At 42.2% G+C, this 17933-nt stretch overlaps 2 protein-coding genes across 8 annotated transcripts in view; one reads left to right on the top strand and one right to left on the bottom strand.

Annotated features, from left to right (window-relative positions):
- Window positions 1-15601, top strand: part of KMT2E (lysine methyltransferase 2E (inactive)) — a 59566-nt gene extending 43965 nt beyond the window's left edge. For 3 of the 4 annotated variants that reach the window (XM_033057634.2, XM_033057635.2, XM_033057636.2), the window contains 9 exons: window positions 619-873; window positions 1049-1193; window positions 1867-2120; window positions 2270-2326; window positions 3235-3798; window positions 6687-6988; window positions 8674-8762; window positions 9129-9220; window positions 10087-15601. In XM_033057634.2, coding sequence (XP_032913525.1) covers window positions 619-873; window positions 1049-1193; window positions 1867-2120; window positions 2270-2326; window positions 3235-3798; window positions 6687-6988; window positions 8674-8762; window positions 9129-9220; window positions 10087-11601 — 3273 coding nt within the window. In that variant the 3' untranslated portion in view covers window positions 11602-15601. Of the gene's footprint in view, window positions 1-618; window positions 874-1048; window positions 1194-1866; window positions 2121-2269; window positions 2327-3234; window positions 3799-6686; window positions 6989-8673; window positions 8763-8863; window positions 8978-9128; window positions 9221-10086 lie in introns of all 4 variants that reach the window. The other variant, XM_033057637.2, reaches the window with a different exon arrangement.
- Window positions 14140-17933, bottom strand: part of SRPK2 (SRSF protein kinase 2) — a 127565-nt gene continuing 123771 nt past the window's right edge. For all 4 annotated transcript variants that reach the window (XM_033057639.2, XM_033057638.2, XM_033057642.2 and 1 more), the window contains one exon: window positions 14140-15808. In XM_033057639.2, the coding sequence (XP_032913530.1) occupies window positions 15624-15808 (185 nt within the window). In that variant the 3' untranslated portion in view covers window positions 14140-15623. The remainder of the gene's footprint in view (window positions 15809-17933) is intronic.

The raw sequence follows: 17933 nt of genomic DNA on the forward strand, positions 1-17933 counted from the left end.
ATCTATTGGCATATTGTTTAAAAACACTAAACTAGCTAGGAAAGAATAGCCTTTTTAGACCAGTGTATCTTTGTATTAAATTACACAACATTTACTGTTACAGTTGAAGAGTGTTCAGGGCAGCTGCCTGACATGTTGATTGAGGCACAGTCCTGACAGTATGGAAATCTGATGAGGGGTTTCTTAACTTTACTCTGTTAATGTTACACTATTTCTCCTCAGCCTGGATGCTCAGGCACAAGTTTGAATTTTGATTCAGAATTCTGTTAGTAAATTGACATCCTTAATACAGTTGATCTGGGTACTTGTAGTGTTCAGTGAGAATTAAATGCAATAGAACTAAGTCGTTTACAACCAAAAAAAAACCCCAGAAAACTAAACACCACTGTCTCTCCCCCAAACTGGTGTGTGAGCAAATCTGTACTGATTTCTTCAACTGTCCCCATGATTTCTCTGTAACTGCCCTCATTCTTGCCCGGTATTCTTAAACTTAGAGCCTGGAAACGGTTTCTGGGTTGTGTAATAGTTGACTAGATGAATAATTGAACTAAATACTTTTTAAAAGCCACTGGTAAAAACACTCATAAAACACTATTTTTTTTTTCTCTTTCTGTTTAGCACTTGGTTAGTGAATGGTTAAGTGAAAAGAGTGATAAAGCAGGGAAGCCTACAGACACTCTGCCAGAAAGGCCTCTTCGCATAACCACCGACCCCGAAGTTCTGGCTACTCAGCTCAATTCTTTACCTGGTCTCACTTACAGTCCACACGTTTATTCAACTCCAAAGCACTATATCCGTTTTACTTCTCCATTCCTTTCAGAGAAGAGGAGGAAAAAAGAACCTGTGGAAAACATTACTGGCTCTTGTAAGAAGGTAATGCTTCCCTTCATTACGGTGTTCTATCCCATATTAATTTAAAAGAAGTCTTTTATTTCCTAGCATAAATTCAGGCAGAAAAAAGGCTGTTTGGCAAACCAGTCGTGTTATACATTTTGAAATGCTTATCATTGACGTTTTAAGTCACTAATTGGAACTTCTTGTATTACAGCGTTGGTTGAAGCAGGCTTTGGAAGAAGAAAATTCAACAACAATTGATAGATTTAATTCACCATCACAAGAGAGATCCAGAAGTCCAGCCATCAATGGTGAACATAAAAGTCCTTTATTACTGAATGACAGCTGTTCCTTAACAGGTGTGAAGCTTTTGTAAATACATTACATAAGAGCTACATTGAAGTAGCTGATTGTGGAGCACTGTGTTTTTTCAAGTGATGAGCTGATGAAAATTCCAAGGGTATTTGCATGTTTTCCTGAAATTTTCTTTGAAAGAAATGCTTAGTTGCACAGTGGTTGGGAGCTTTTCCTCCTTTAATGTGTATTAGATAAGAAACCATTATATTTCCTAGCATTTACAGTCAACAAAGACTAATGGTTTTGGTGTTAGTATTAAGAGGTCAGGTTATAAACTTAATTTTCTAGGCTTTCTGTGTACTTAGAATCCCTTTAAAATTTGATATGACCGTGTAGCACACAGGGGGAAAAGCTGTATAATCTTGTCAATATAACAGAAAAATCAGAGTGCACTAAAACCACCTTTTAGCTGAACAGTCTTAGAAATGCATAGAGGTTGACTTTACCTTCTCTGGAGACACTGACAGTTCTTCCAGCATCCTAGCACACAGGATTCAGTTACTGATGTATCTGTAGGCTGTTAGAAGTCCATCTCTCAGGAAGCCTGCCCTTCAGAGACCTTTTTAATCTTAGAATTCTTTAATTTGGAATTCACAATTTCATTACATGAAGTACTTAAACAACTGTGATTGTTACATCTAGAAATCTTGTAACTTTTGTAATTTTAACATCCAGATCTAACCACACCACTAAAAAAACGAAGACTGTATCAGCTGTTGGAGTCTGCTTTCTCAGAAACCTCCACACCTACTCCTTCTCCCTATGCCACACCAACCCATGCTGACATCACTGCCTCTGAACCATCCTTGTTTGCTACTCCTCCAAGGGTAAAAACAGAAGATGAAGCTTGTCGAAATGGTTACAAACCCATATATTCACCCGTTACTCCTGTAACTCCATGTATACATGGAAATACCATGCACTTTGAGGTGAGATTTATAACGGATTTTAGAGTATTCAGAGAATGTGTTCAGACATTGTAATGTAAATCAGTATTTCTGCTCCTGCTACAAAATGGGGGGTGTATTTCTCTAAGCTAAAAAATAAATTGACTTGCAATTTCTTCTTGTTTGTTTAGAATATTTCCTCACCTGACAGTTCCCCGGAAATAAAAAGGCGAGCTTACAGCCAAGAGGTAAGGAGATTAGCAAAACCTGCAGATGGTGTCTCAGTTTTACCTGTGTGGCTGCTCTGTTCTTAGTGAATGCTTTCCACCAACCATTGCAAGTTTTTGAGAATTTAAAGGGTAACTTCCCCTTAGGTTTTACTTGCTTACTGCTTTATATTTCCACTTTGCCTGTTACATTCTCTATTTTAAATTGGTTTCTCTCTGTGTCACTTAAAATTTGGATCAGGATCATGGAAAGGAATAACTACTGCAATTTGTAGATAGGAACAGAAAGAGAACAGTTTGCTTTCCAGGCTGTAGTTAGATTCAGATTAACATTTCTCCTTGTTACCAGCATTTCTTAATTGTTTTTGTTAATCCCATTTATACTCAAAGTGAGAGAGCTCAGCAGATAGTTATAAAATCAGCATGGGTGGTGGATTAGTTGAAGAGCCAGGTGCTCTTGGAATATGCCTGGGTACTCCAGCCTGCAGGATGCATGTGGCCTTGCTGTGGGGTTTCATCCTAATATCTAGAAGTGTCTTGGAGAAACCTCTCCTACCTTTTCCCTCTTTGAATTAGGTGTTTTGACACTGAGGAGGATTGCTTTTTTGTTGAAACAAGTGTTTTCTATCTTCCTGGCCTGGGACTTGCTCCTTTTGAAGTTCCTCTTTTTCTTCTGCCAGCCATAAATAAAACCTGGCACTTACTGTTTATTTTTACTTTGGTTAATGTACACCCTATTAAAATGCTTTAACCTAGTACATGGTAATAGTTAGAACTAAGTGTCTGGCAGTAGAATTGTTTGTTAAAAACAGATAAATTCATGGTACTGAGAGGCCTTTAATCCTACTTAAAGGCACATCTGAATGTCAAATAGTTGCAGGTTTGATGGAGTGTGAAAAAATTAATTGCATGGTTTTTTCTTCATGCAGGGTTATGACAGAGCATCAATTCTAGCACTGAATTCTTTCAGAAATTCCAACCTGACAGAAATGGGCCTGCAAGAAATAAAGACTATTGGATATTCTAGTCCAAGGAATAGGACTGATGTCACACGGCAGTGCACTGGAGAAATGGAATCTGTGTCAGACCTCCAGCTGGGACTCGAAGTAATTGAGCAAAGTGCACTGCATAAAAACCTGGAAGCCCCCACACATGATAGGACTGATTCAAACAGCCAATTAGAAACTGCTCATTGTGGACGGGGCACAATTTACTCTTCCTGGGTAAAAAGTCCTGACAGGACAGGTGTAAATTTCTCAATGAATTCTAATTTGAGGGACTTGACCCCTTCACATCAGTTGGAGGTAGGAGGTGGATTCAGAATAAGTGAGTCAAAGTGCCTGATTCAAGACGATGCAAGAGGCATGTTCATGGAAGCATCTGTTTTTTGTACTTCAGAAGATGGAATTGCACCTGGCTTTGGAAGGACTGTCAATAACGACAATTTGATGGATGGAAATTGCACACCCCAGAACCCTCCACAAAAGAAAAAGGTTATAACTTTAAGAATCATTTGGTCTGTCTTCCATTGTCTGCTAATGGTATTTCTATAACAGAAAGAACCCCAATGTAATAAAAAAACAACTGATGGCTCATACTTGCATATTACAGTGTATTAGACATTCAGGAGAATTAATGAAGGGCAAAGTTGGATAAAACTATTAGTAAATTTATTTTTTCTACATAAAAGATATAAATTCTACTTCATATGAGTCTTAAATGAATTGCCCAATAAATAATTGCTTTTCAGCAAAATGAAAATGGTTGCTTATGCCACCTGGTGTTACAGTATTCTGTTGCACAGAATATATACTAGCATTGTAGAGACCAGACCATATACTGTGAGCATCTGTTATGTATTACTGCAAGAAATTGCAACAGCAGATGTATGCTACTCAGACTTTAAAGCTAGAACTGCATAGAAATTCCAAAAAATATTTTTCTTGGCTTAATTTGGTTTTTGGTTTGTTGTTTCGGGGGTTTTTTAATATTGTTTGAAAAGTAAGCACAATCTAAATTTGCTACTCTCATCTAACAGTTCTTGTTGATGTAGTCATGTCTTGTGATGTAGTCATGGGTAACTCAAACCAGGATTGGAAGTTACTTTGCATAATTCTTAGACTGCATTGTACTGTCAAGTTGACTCCCTTTGCAGAAAGAAAGAGATGAAAGGCAGTGGTCTCCAATGTACCAGTTTGCCTGTTCTGTCTCATCTCTCAGACTGTAATAATCTTTCTTGCTTGAAAGGTGTGATTTATTTTCTTTACAGAAGTAGTGATGAAGAGGGTGGGGTTTTCTGCCTGTGTACATGCCTGCACAATGTGATTTGGGTTTTTTTGATCACATTGCACCCCCTTGTGCATGCCTGCTTCCCTGGGGCATTCTGCTAGGGAGCAGTGAGGAGTCTTCCTTCAGTAGTTCTCCATCAGAACTGGATTTTTGCTTACTTGCTTCAAGCTTAGACATAAATGGAGCAATACTGTAGGAGCTCTGATCTTACCTGGTCACAGCCCTGAGAATTCGATAGATCTTGTATGTGTTACTATAGCCCTTCTGTTTTGGCAAACCTGAAAAGAAAGCATAAGCCAAAATTCCTGTAACTTTGACAGCCTTCTTTTTCTGAAGGCTAAATTAGTCTTCACAAATCCTGTCAGCACTTAGTGGTTCAGTAACCCTCCCTACTTCTCTTTCTGGCAAGGATTTTTCCAGGTCCTTACTGCTGAGAGCTTATGCTACACCAATCCTCTAATAAAAAAAGGTGTGCCTGCCCCCTGACACCCCCCAATTTCAGGATTCCTGTCTAAAAGTCTCAGTTTGAAGAAACAACCAGGGAAAATTGCATCTGTACCCCTGAAAGAAGGGGGTTCAGGATTTCCAAGGACACACAAAAATTTGAAACCTTAGTATAAAAACAAGAGGTGATGAACTGGGTCCCACCTAAGATCAAAGGTGAGAATTCAGGAATTTTGTAGGAGACTCCAAAAAAAAAAAAAAACCTTTTCCATAAGGTCATGTAAGACATCAATATCCTTAGGTATTTGCAGGATGTTTTTGCATATTTCTACATTTCTGTGGACATTTGCTTCTATTTTATTACTGTAGAAGTCCTTTATCAATACAGTCCTGTACGTTGTGGCCACACTACATGGGATTCTTAACATAAAAACTTTCTTCAAAGCAGTGTTCTTTAGGGGGTCCCAGTCACATGACATGGAAACACAAAATTGTCTGAAAGCAAGATCTCAGTAGAACTGATTTATGCACACTGTTTTTGCATGAATTTTTTAATGAACTTTTTAATGCAAAATCAGATATTTTTCACTGTTTTTACTTTGACATATGGATGGGTCTGTAATAGATCTCTTTGAAAGCAAACAAACAAAACCCCTTAGGACTGCAAACAGAGCAGCTGCTTTGGTTTTTCTCTCTGTAGAAATGGATGTCCAGTTTTATTGAGGATTAAGCCAGTTAAACATTATTTTTTTTCATTATTGCATTTCAGTTTGTTGGTTTGGATGCTGTATAGTTCAGAGGAGGATGTTGATAACTAGAAGACAACTTACTAAATGTAATTTTTACCAAACTAGTGTAGTTACTGAATAAAGTAGGTTTGAAGGTCAGTATTTCAGGTTTCTACTTTAAATCCTGAAGATTCATGGTGAAAACATTTGAACACATTTTTTCCACTGGAGGCAATTTACTAACCACTGAAATGGGTTTCTCTTCTATGGAACTCTGGTGTAGTGATTTTATATATACATAATACATGAAATAGGAAGCATGTGTTGTTATTTTTGGTAATAGAGTTAGCTTAAAAATATGTTCTTAATTGGTCTCTCTTAAAGTGCAGTAAAGACAAATTCAAAATAAACTGGGAGAAGTAAGTTACAAATTCTCTATGTTAAAAAAAAGGTATGAAGAGCCTAGTGAATCCTTTGGTATATGAAGCAGAAGGGTAGTGGATTCTGATGCAGGGGAGTCAGTCTGACAGCAAGATGTGTGACATCTTTTACTAGATGAGTATAATTGTCCAGGAGGAACTGTAGAGTCCCTTGTAACTACAGCCAGCAGAACGACTTCAGCAGTGGACTTTCTGCTGACTTGTGTCATCTGCTTCTTCCTTGAGGGAGAACACATACTCCTTGTCTTGGCAGCAGCACTTCTTTTAATATCACCTTTACACGTGGTAGTAGCTCAGTACTCTGTAAATTCCACTGCAGTTGTGGTGAAGTATCTTCAATTAATCTCTGTCCTTTTTATTTTAGAGCCAATTACATAGTACATCTTACTGAAATACAGTGCATTTAATAGAAACTGTGAGAAAGAAGATGGGTAAAACTTCCTTTCTGATGTTTGTTTGTGGCTTTTTTTTTCCCCTTAGGTGTCCTTGTTAGAATACCGTAAGAGGCAACGTGAAGCTCGAAAAAGTGGTTCAAAGACAGACAGCTTCCCCCTGGTTACTGTATCTCCTCATGCTGCTGGTGGAGGAAATACAAGTAGTAATAATGGTGCTAGTGATGGGTATAACAACAGTGGAGAAAATGGGGAGCAGACTGATAACACTGCAAGCCTGCCTTTACCACTGCCAGCTACTGTTTATACTGCAGCTCCAGAAGACACTGGCAACAACTGTGCAATTAAGGAATCTTCCTCCAGTGAGAAGAGTGAACCTGAAGTTCAGTGGTAAGCCACAAAACTACAGGACTAAAGTTCAGATGAATAATTTATGTAAATCTAAGTCTTTGTATTTTAAATCTATTTTTCATTAAGGCTGCTGTTGCAGATTACTGACTGGAAGGCCTTCTTCCACATTAATAAAGAGTTGTCTTACATTTTTCCTCAGAAATACAGCAGATACCACATAATGATTTGAATACATGAAGAATTACCCATAAGATATTTATTAAATTATTTTAATTCTGCTTTTTTATCTTCTAATGGCAAAATAGGTATTGGTTTGAGCATTTGTGTCCTTGTATTTCCACTGCCTTGTCTGTGAGCTGAAGAGAATTTTTCACGTTAAATCTCAAAACCTTTCCAGAAGTACTGATAGGCATAAGGTGCAACACGAGAATGATCTATACTGATTAGCAAAGGCTTCTGGAAGACCTTAGGGAGGTCTGGTTTTTCAGTCATGTGGCTGGAATGTGTGTGGGATGTTTGCTGTTGCTTAAATGCCCTGTCCTGTGCTGAATGCAGCCTGGCCAGCAGCTCCTGCTCAGGTGGGAGCCTGTGGTGACACTCACAGCAGTTGCTCAGTGGTTCCCTTGTTTACAGACCATATGGGCAGTGTGTGCAATGCCAGATACTCCAGACAATCCCAGATCCTGAGGAGAGTTTGGATGGGGAGGAGATAGAGTGACTTCAGTCTGTGTAGAACACAGCACAGATTTTTCGCTGAGTTTTTAGTAGCTTTAAAATAGATGTTCAACTGTGGTGACACTGTCTTTAAAACATTATTAGTGCAAAATAAATCCTGCAGATGTTGTTCATGCTGTAGTGAAGGCCTAACTGTGGTGGGTATGAACCATGGCCTTAGGAGTTCAACATTCTTTCACTCACATGCTCCAAGTATTCCAGAAAAAAAGATTTTGTAAAGCCAATTGAAGGGACAGCGTAAGTGCAGTCCACTGTGCAGAAGCTACTGTACTAAGCTGTGGAAACAGGCTGAACAGGGAAGAATTTACTACTTTGATTTTGTAGTAACCTTGCAGAGCAGCACCAAGCCTTGTTCCAGTGCAGCAGTATTGTGAAGTGATGCTGTATGTCCTTGCCAGAAAGGAAAACAGTTTTCTGGAGTGCTGTCACTTAGGGATGTTCCTGGTCAGGTTGTGATTGAGAGATGCAAATGGTTATAAGAGAGATGTGACTGTCACTGCATACCCACTGTCTGGCAATTCAAGTGTAGAAGCTTTTAAACAGAGATAGATTTGTAGTGGTGCACAATTTACAGCTGTGCATCTGCTATTGAAGAGCGGATTCTTACAAACAAGATGACTATTTCCAATTCTGGAAGAAGAGAGTTTTTTGCAAATTGAGACTATGAACCAGTAACTGTGACCTTTATTTTTTTACTTTTCAGTTGTTTAGACAAAGAAAAGCCCACAGATCTACAGATAACTTCCTTAATAAGAGGAAATGCCAGTTTTTTTATGTAACAAGGTTGCAGGAAATTACTGTATTTAAAGTGGGAGAAAATAGATACAAACCACTTAAGTAATTATATTCCTTATGCACAACCAGTTATTTGGTTGTTACATGCAGCCAATGCTGTAAACTTTCTCTGACTCATTATTTGCGTATACGTTGTGCTAAATTTGGTCCACAGGAGTACATACTCTTAAATTTAAAATGGACTTCTCTTGCAGGACTGCATCAACCTCTGTGGAACAAGTGAGAGAACGAAGTTATCAGAGAGCTTTACTTCTCAGTGATCATAGGAAAGACAAGGACAGTGGTAAGTTGATTTATTGTTTGGAAGATAGAGAAATCTAACCAGTTCCCCCATGGTAATCTGTAATAATTCTAATATTGTGTTTGGGTCTGCTTCATCTGTAGGGGGAGAATCACCTTGTAGGCCATGCTCACCGTCTCATGTTCAGTCTCCATCTCATTCAAATCTCATTTCCCAGTTGCAGCTTAAGGTCCCTTCTTTCACTGAGATTACAGAAGGTCAGTAAGCAATGACCTTGTATGACACTTGACATATTCAATAGCCTACCAACAGCTTTAATAGCTCTTTTAAAGTCAAATATAAAGTGCTTAGTGATCTCTGCAAAAGATTTGATTTCCCCACTTTGATATCTCTGCTTTATTTCTGTAGAACCTGATTCTGAAAATCCAGAGCCAACTTCTGAATGTCCGTCCCCAGATACTTCACAAAGGACTTGTAAGAGTCCATCAAAAGCAAGCAAGGTAATGCAAGGTGTTTGCACAATATGCATAGAATAGCTCCATCCATCTCTGATTTACCTTTAAAAATGTTAAATCATAGGATTTACTACTTTGGTGACATACACACATGTTCATCTGTCTGTGCAGTAATTTAACATAGGTGGACACTTGCAAGAATATTTGTCCATATACACTAAAAAGTGGGTTCATATGCTGTGCTTTCAGTAGCTGTACATGTTTGTGGGTGATCTTACACTCTGTAGACAAAGAAGAGATTGTATCTGCTGTTCTGAGGTGTGAATGGTGAAGAACTGGCACTCAGAACCAGCAGCAGTGATGTGATTTACCCTTAACAGGAGATTGCTCTTGCTCTGCCAAGGTTTGGCATTGTTTGGTAGTCAGGACTCTGATAATATGGAAAAGGATGTTGAGTAGTTGCCATATTAAATGAATTAATTCAGGTTGTGATATTTAGTCTATTTGCTTGCAGTATCCCCACTTTAAAACATTAAATCACTCTAATAATTGCTTTATTTCTGCAAGTGATGTTCTCTGGAATTACTTCTTTCAGATTCAAAAATCTAGGACTTTGAACAAAGAATGGATTCAGACTTTGACCTAATGGATCATATTTCTGTTAAAACTTTAAAATACTTCTGTGGTCTTTGACTTGGAAGAATTATTGATATATACTTGCTAAAAATAATGCCTTCTTAATTTTACTGTTACTGATATTTTTCTTACACCAAATATATATATCCTGTGCCTCAGCACTCTTTTTCTCACAAGCTGGGAGGAGAGTGTTCTGAGATGTTCTTTTTCATTTGTTATGTGCATGGTTAAATATTTTGAACATTGATTACTGACTGCCTTTCTTTTCATTCCAGCCCTCTTCACCGAGTCCTGTAGTTTCAGCACAGCCACTTGGGAAAACACCCACAAAACCAGATTCGCACTGGGAAACTGCAGCTACTGCACCTGAGACTGAATGTGCGAATCATCCAAAACCTGAGCTGCAACAGAAACAGCTGACAAACAACGTCCAAGCACTTTCAAAAAATCATCCATCTCAGTCACATCTGCGCAGCTCTGCTGAGCAACTTTCACATTCACAGAAGTTGCCTTCTGCACCTTTGAAGCTGCATTGCCCCCCTTCGCCTCACGTAGAAAATCCCCCCAAGTCTTCTACCCCTCATGCGCCTGTGCAGCACGGTTACCTTTCACCAAAGCCTCACTCACAGCAGCTGGGATCTCCATACAGACCTCATCATCCACAGTCACCTCAAGTTGGAACACCCCAGAGGGAAACACACAGAAACTTCTACCCTGCAGCACCGACCCTCCAGCCCAGTAATCAGGCGCAGGCTAGCGGCCCGCTCTTCACTCAGACATCATCAGGACAATCTTCAGCTTCCTACAGCCAGTTTAACCAACAAAATCTGAACAGCAATGCACCACCTCCCCCACCCCCTCCACCCCCTTCTTCTACTTACTATCAAAGCCAGCAGCCCTCTGGAAACTTTCAGAGCTACAGCCAGCTGAAGGGCAGCATACCCCAACAGACTGTGTTTTCATCTGGACCAAATCAAGCACTTCCTGGCACTGCGGGTCAGCAAACAGTGCCAGGACACCACGTAGCTGCAGGGCATTTTTTGCCCTCTCAGAACCCCAGTATTCATCACCAGGCATCGGCATCTGCTGCTCCTCCTCCTCCTCCACCACCGCCTGCTCCAGGCCCCCACCTTGTCCAGCAGCAAAGTACTCATCAGCAGCACTCTGTAGCACATGTTGTCGGTCCAGTTCACGCCATGGCAGTGGCTCCTGGATCACACATTCATTCTCAAGCTGCTGGTCACCATTTGCCACCACCACCTCCACCACCAGGTCCTCTCCCCCACCACCAACCTCCCCATCCTTCCACGGGACACCAAGGTTTGCAAGCACAACACCAGCACGTTGTAAACTCGGCACCGCCTCCCCCGCCGCCCCCTCCCTCCAACGTGATGGGCTCGGGGCACCACCCCGCGTCAGCACAAGGGTTACATCACCCATCTCATCAAGGACCTCCCCATTTCCCTTCCACCGCTCACACAAGCGTCTCCTCCTACTCCTCACAAGCCCCACATCACACGACGTTAGGACCTGGACCTCAACATCAGCCTGCTGGCACAGGACCTCATTGCCCACTCCCTGGTCAGGGTCCTCACATCCAACCTCAAGGACCAAACAGTATTGCAACACCTACTGCTTCCGGGTTCTGCCCTCACCCCGGCTCCGTGACCCTTCCCCACGGAGTGCAAGGGCAGCAGCAGGCCTCGCCCGTGCCAGGACAGATCCCCATCCACAGAGCACAGGTGCCACCCACCTTTCAGAACAATTACCATGGGTCAGGGTGGCATTAAAACAGATCCCTTTAGTTATAAGCATTTTTAAAATGTTCTGTAATATAAACTGTGTATATTTAATATGTACCTATTCAAGGTACTTTTTAAAGCTTGTACATGATACTTTGTATAAAAGCAAACACCAGTGCTCTTCCATTGTATCCTTTCCATTTTTTGCTTTTTAAAATTCCTGAAAATGTGCTGTTAAGCCAGTATTAGGTATTTCTTTTTATTTTGTAAGTGGACATTCCAGCTGTTTTTTCTGGCAGTAGGTTTGATGCTGCATAATGTTTAAAATTTTATTGTTGCAGTTAAAATTCATTTAGTGAAAGTTTTCTATATTACTTTTATACATATGTAATTAAATAAGTACACAGGCTAAGTGATGGCACTAACAATTTTTTTTTTTCCATTTTCTGTCAACAGTTTTTTGTGTGCATAGAGATAGGAAACAATGCAATACAGATTTTTATAGTTTTGGTGTGGACATGGCTTTTTGTTTCATCAGTTATTTGCAGAAATTGTAATTTAATGTATAGACTGTTTCTAATGTCTCAGACGAGTGCTGTAAATACTGTATTTCTTTCGCTTGTAAAGTTGCTTAAAGCTTCTTTCATTTGATATAGTATTGTATATAATAAGTCTTTTGCAAAAAAAAAAGGTGTGATCTTTGTGAAAGTAGTACAGTATATGATCTTTAATTTTTTTTAATATACTGTCACATTGCAGCACTGGTTGGGCATTTTAATTCATGTTAATAAATCACAATTATGTCAGTTTTACCTACTTGTCCTGAAAGGGTGCTGTTATCAGCAGGAAAGTGGCCTTAAGTCTCTGATCTCCCCTGCTCCCTGCAAGGCTTTTTGCTTGGCTGCAGTTTCCAGCTGTGGCTTCACTGCTGTAGCACAGACAGATGTGGAACAGGCTGGAAGAGGGGGATTCCTTCCCCTGCTCCCTTTGGAGGTTGAGGAATAATCACCCCAAGCACAGCAGAGTGCTGGGTCAGTTTACTGATAGGGTAACGGGGGGCACTGATGGGTATTTGATGCTGGTTCTGACCTCGGTTACAGAGCAGGGCAGCACTGCCTGCTGCAGGGCCTTCCTCTTTCCCTCCTTTTCCCTTTCCTGGTGCCTCCTCAGGCCTCCAGGTGGGCTGCAGGGGGGAGCCGAGTGGGTGGTGCTGGAAGGGAATGTTACAAACTGTGTAGCAGTTTGGGGTTTTTGGAAGGGAAGGGATTGATTCCTGCTGCTGGCAAGCGGCAGCTGAGGTGGTACTGGTGTGCTCACCAGTGCAGTTGCTCTGTCCTGGCGAGGGCATCCTTCCATCTCAGCAGTACCTGCTCTGTCCTGCCCACACACCAGGACCTGCTCAATGGCTCCACCTCAGAGCAGAGAGGGAACCAGCGTGTGAGGAAGGCTGGGATGGCATGGGAGAGGGAGTGGCCCTGCCCACTAGAAAGAAGGCGTAATTCCTTTCAACATTTAAAAAAGAAGAGGGCCAATTAATTTGCTTCCAACTACTGAAAAATCTTTCTAGTTGAAATCATACACTAGAAATGTGTTCCTGAACACCTGCTGGCTCTGCAGCATACACAATGGAATTCACATTTTACATTAGCATGTGTAGTGTAGGACAACCTTAGGCTGTCAAAAACAGCAGAAAAACCCAACCCACCCTCTGTGCAGTTGCTCAGACACTGACTTTGAAAAAAAAAGTGTGTCATGCTGTCTAGCCCAGCATTCAGATCTGGTAATGTGCCCCTCTTCTGTACCTCTGGGAAGTGACATCATCATTTCAACTACAAGAGAACATAAAATACTCAACTGTGCTTGGCAAGGTCTCGGTGCAGTATAGGGAGCTGCTGCACTGGGGAGCAGAACAGGACGAGGCCTGGGCAGGGCTCCCCAGTGCTGCTGCAGCACCAGGGCCAGGCAGAGGGCAGAGCTGTGCCAGCCCTGGGCTGCCCTGGCACTTCATTCCAGTGCCAGCGTTTTCTCTGTGTTCAAGAACGCCTTTGTAACTGGCTGCAGCAACCAGGCACTACAGGCTGGGCTGTGTGTGAAGCTGAATGTAATTTTTACCTCCACTGTGGCATCGTCCTCCTGAGCAGCGTTGTCCTTGCAGCCACTAAAAGCAGTTCCAGGAATGGGGTGAAGGCACACGGTCCTGAAACCCAACAGCCGTGGGGGCCTCAGCACTGGACATTCCCCGGGCCAGAGTGTTCCGCACTGCGGTGCCTTGGCAGTTCCATGGAGGAGTGGCTGCCCCAGCCCTCGGGACGGGACAATCGCTCCCTTGTTTACAGGACTTGTTACAGAACAGCTGGTAGGAAAGACGCTTTTTTTTGGTCACATTTCACCCAGCAAACCACTCCCACCCAGCCCTCCTGCAGAGTCCTGGGGCTGCTCTGACCGGCCCCAGGTGATGTGTTCCATAAATGAACATGGGAAGCTGCCTTTCTCTGGCCAGGACAAGCCAGCCCCCACCTCCCAGCCCTCCAGCACCCCCAGCTGAGTCGTGGCTAGGCAAAGATTCCAATGACCAGCAACACTGTCTGAAAAAACAAAACACTTTAATTAGACAACTGCAAGCACCTCAAACAACTGGTTATTGTTACAGCATGGGGCTATCTTCTCACAATCTAGTTATTGCAAAGGCATGTGAATAAATTTTATATGGACAAAGTCAAGAAAAAAGTGGCACTGTAGTTACATGAAGATCAGGAGTAACCTTACATTCATCCCACTGACTTCTAAAAGAGGCCCAAACACACCTCTGTACTGTACATTCTAAAATCTGTATTGCCTATAAGCTTCAGCCTATGCAGCTTTTTTCCTAGGAAACACATAATTGTTGCGTGCAACTTACAATGGGCAGTCGTATGTCTACGGATGGGAAAGAATAAAGCTAGTGCAATTTGTTTTAGAAACATGTAAAGCTATGAATGGAATGAGCATGATCTTGCTTCTTGGATTATTTTTCCCACTGCACTGTAAATATCTGCAGCTATATCCTTCCTTAACTGATGCCAAGCACACACTTTTATTATAAAAGATCAGTAATTCTACACAGAGAGTGGTTCTCATGCTCTACTTTTAATTTTTTTTCTTTTTCTTAAGGTATAGTACAACTTACAGTGCTTATAAAAAGGCAACACCATATGGTACCATGTCTTCACTATCACATTGTAAGGGAAATTGCTATTTTTCTTTTCTTAAAAGCACTTAAAATAGGCAAAAGTTCTAAAAGGGAGTGCTAAATGATAATGCATACTTTATTAGAAAGAAGTCTAGCCTTCCTTTAAAGTGCCGTTTGGGGAATGAAATCCTGTAAACCAGAGCCACTTTGTTTAAAACCCAATGAACAGGAACTGCTACAGAATAGAAAGTTTACACAATTCCTTAAAGCAGTTTAAAGTCCACTACATGCAATTGGTTTGCTATAAAGCTCTCTAAAACTTAGTCGCTTTACTCTGAAATTGAGTCCCCAGTCCCATATTTAAATGGAAATAAACATTTACAGGGTGCATTTACATACACTATAATACAAGAATGACATCCCTTTGCCAGAAGATAAAATTGTACAATTCCTTGCCGTAACTCAGTTCTGACTTGATAAATTTCTTACACTCGTAAATTATATAATATGCATCAGCTAAAATATTTTTTTTTTTCATAAATAGTTACAAAACTTGCCAAAACACATGGGGGGAAGTTTCTGTTGTTCAAAAATCTGACATCTGAATGTCACACAACACAAGAAACAATGCTTAAAGACACGTTAAGTGTTTTCTGAAGAAAGTGGGTGAGTAAACTACTAGCTGAGGACAAAAAGACTACCCTTCCCCAAGAACACAGTGCACAAAAAGCAAAATGTCAAACAGTACCTCAAGCAAAATAAAGGTCTGAGGATTGAAGCCAGCTCACGTGTGATCCTGCTAAAGATTTTGTGACAGTCACCATTTAGGTCCAACGCATTGGAAAGTGGTTGCTGGCTTTTTTTTTTTTTTTTTTTTTTTTTAAACAGCTGGAAGATTCTGCTAAGAATTCAGCCACGGATGCCTAAGGCATTCTCCAGCTGAAGCACGTTTCTCTGGAACCATTTCTAGCATGGGGATCAGGAAATCTGTAAACTGTGCAGCATCTTCATGAGGCCAACCATACTTCTCCACAAGCACATCAAAAAGACTCCAAGGTTTCAACTTGGTGATGTGTCGGAGTTCTCCTGCGAACAGAAATATTAATGGCATTAGAAAAACACCTTGTTATTCATGTCAATGACTAATCCCTGTTTTGTTTTTCTCCCACTCTGCATTCACAGCACCTTGACCAGGCTGGAAACCACTGTTTAGGAAGGGCAGTGCACACCAAGCTTGCTCGAGGTCCTCAAGGAGATGAGTATGTCCCATGTCAAAGCCAAAACCAGTTCCTACAGCCATCAGTACGTTACACCTGGACTCCACTGATTCCTCTGCTCTCTTCACTCTCCCGTGCACACAGGCAACTCATTCACACTCACACTCACACCACGGCCAAAACACACTGCAGGTCTCTCCTCCTCAATCAGCCAACAAACCCAAATTTCACAGAATCTGCTCCAATCCCAAGATGGAGGTCTCAAACACAGGTCATTCCTTTGTCATGTGGCACTGCCAGCAATGCAGCAGCACTGATTCATTCCTAGCCAAGCCAAGCACAGGTTTGATGCTCCAGAGATTCTGCTCTGTCTCCCAGGCAAACCCCCCCAGGAAGCTTGGTCTGAATCTTTCCTGAGAAGGAAGCATCAGCTGCTGCTCAGGTCTCTTTCAACCAACCACCAACACAAGGGGTGGCAGCAGCTACAAGACTGGAGTTCCCCCAAAAGGGAGGACTTCTGCCAACCTGGCAACGTGTCCCAGACCAAAAGGCAGGAGGTGAGAACCCTTCTGCCATTCAAACCAGCTGCACTATCCAGGCTTGTCCATGGGTCATCCAGCATGATGGGGAAGACTCTTCAGTTTCCTGCTCCTCTCCTGTGTAGGAATGAGGCCCAAAGCCACGAGATGTGCCATGAGGTACATGGTGAAGGGATTATTGTGGGTATGAGAGGGATGAGCAGCTGCCAGGCCGAATGACCCTCACTGCTGCCATCCAGAGCTGTCCCCTTGCACCAGACCCACAGCCTTTTTAATCCAGGCTCTCAACATCCCTCATTTACATGTGGTGTGGCTGCCCTCTCACCATGACAGCAGTAACAGGAAATTTGTTTACAGCTCCACTCCTCACTTCTCTTCCCACAAAAGTCTTGTCTGACCATAGCCAGGAATGTGGGTATGTAGTGCACTTACATTTTGCAGATCCAGTGCATTTATCACCAACAATCTAATGAATCTATGGCCTCTTGCTTCAACAAACTACAGGAGCCATGAATCTGTGTCTGTGGAAGTTCTTACTGAATGTGACCAGACTTAAGAGTGCCTCATCTGCTCTAATCAGTAATTAAGCACTGCCACACCCAGCCCCTCTGATCTCTGGGGATCAGCGGAAACACAAGGGCAGTTGTTTTCTGCTGAACTTCTTTACTTTTAATGCAAGCCACAGCCATCTCCCTTCTTCTCGAGCATTATCTGAGTGCCAGAGAGCCTCCATGGGACACTGCAAAAAGCACCTGAGAGACCCCTGTGGTGCTCCTGCACTGAGGAGTGATGGGGTCTCACCCAACACTGGAGGCTGAATGGGCTTCACAAGCTCACTTCACCACACCACTGGTAAACCAAGTGATTTGTCAGCGTGGTGCTTGTCCCCTGGCTGTAACCTACTGCCCACAAATGCCATCAGACAGGTCACAGGCCGGAGTTCCTGCCATGCCTGTGGCTAAAGTTCCAGGCCAGCAGAAGTAACCCGTGTCCATCCGACTGCCCCAGGGGCTGAATTTGTCAATGCAACGCATTAAAAGCCCCAAAGGCTCAGCAGGACACTCCTGCTGCCTCAGCCCTCAGCAGTAGGTCCCAGGCAGGGTGCAGTGCTTGAAGCAGCAGCTCCCCAGCTGCTGTCACCAAGTCCCCACAAGAACAAGTGTGCAAACAATCCATCACCCCCAAGCTGCAGAGGAGTAACAGGAACTCCAGGTGTGTCCCATCAGTGGCCACAGACAGGCTCTGCTTTGGGCCCACAACTGCCCCACACAACAGGAAGGACATAACATTTTGGAGCAGCACAGTCATTTCCAGGCTCACTCTCAGCCCTTTAAATCCTTGTGCAACCCTGAAATCTAACTGCTGAAAATCTTACCTTTTGGAAGGTTTCCAAAAGAGTGTATTGGTGACTACTTAAAAGAACAGCTATTAAATTATGCAACAGGAAAGCAGAGC

This window comes from Catharus ustulatus, chromosome 4, assembly GCF_009819885.2.
Source record: "Catharus ustulatus isolate bCatUst1 chromosome 4, bCatUst1.pri.v2, whole genome shotgun sequence".
Lineage (NCBI taxonomy): Eukaryota > Metazoa > Chordata > Aves > Passeriformes > Turdidae > Catharus > Catharus ustulatus.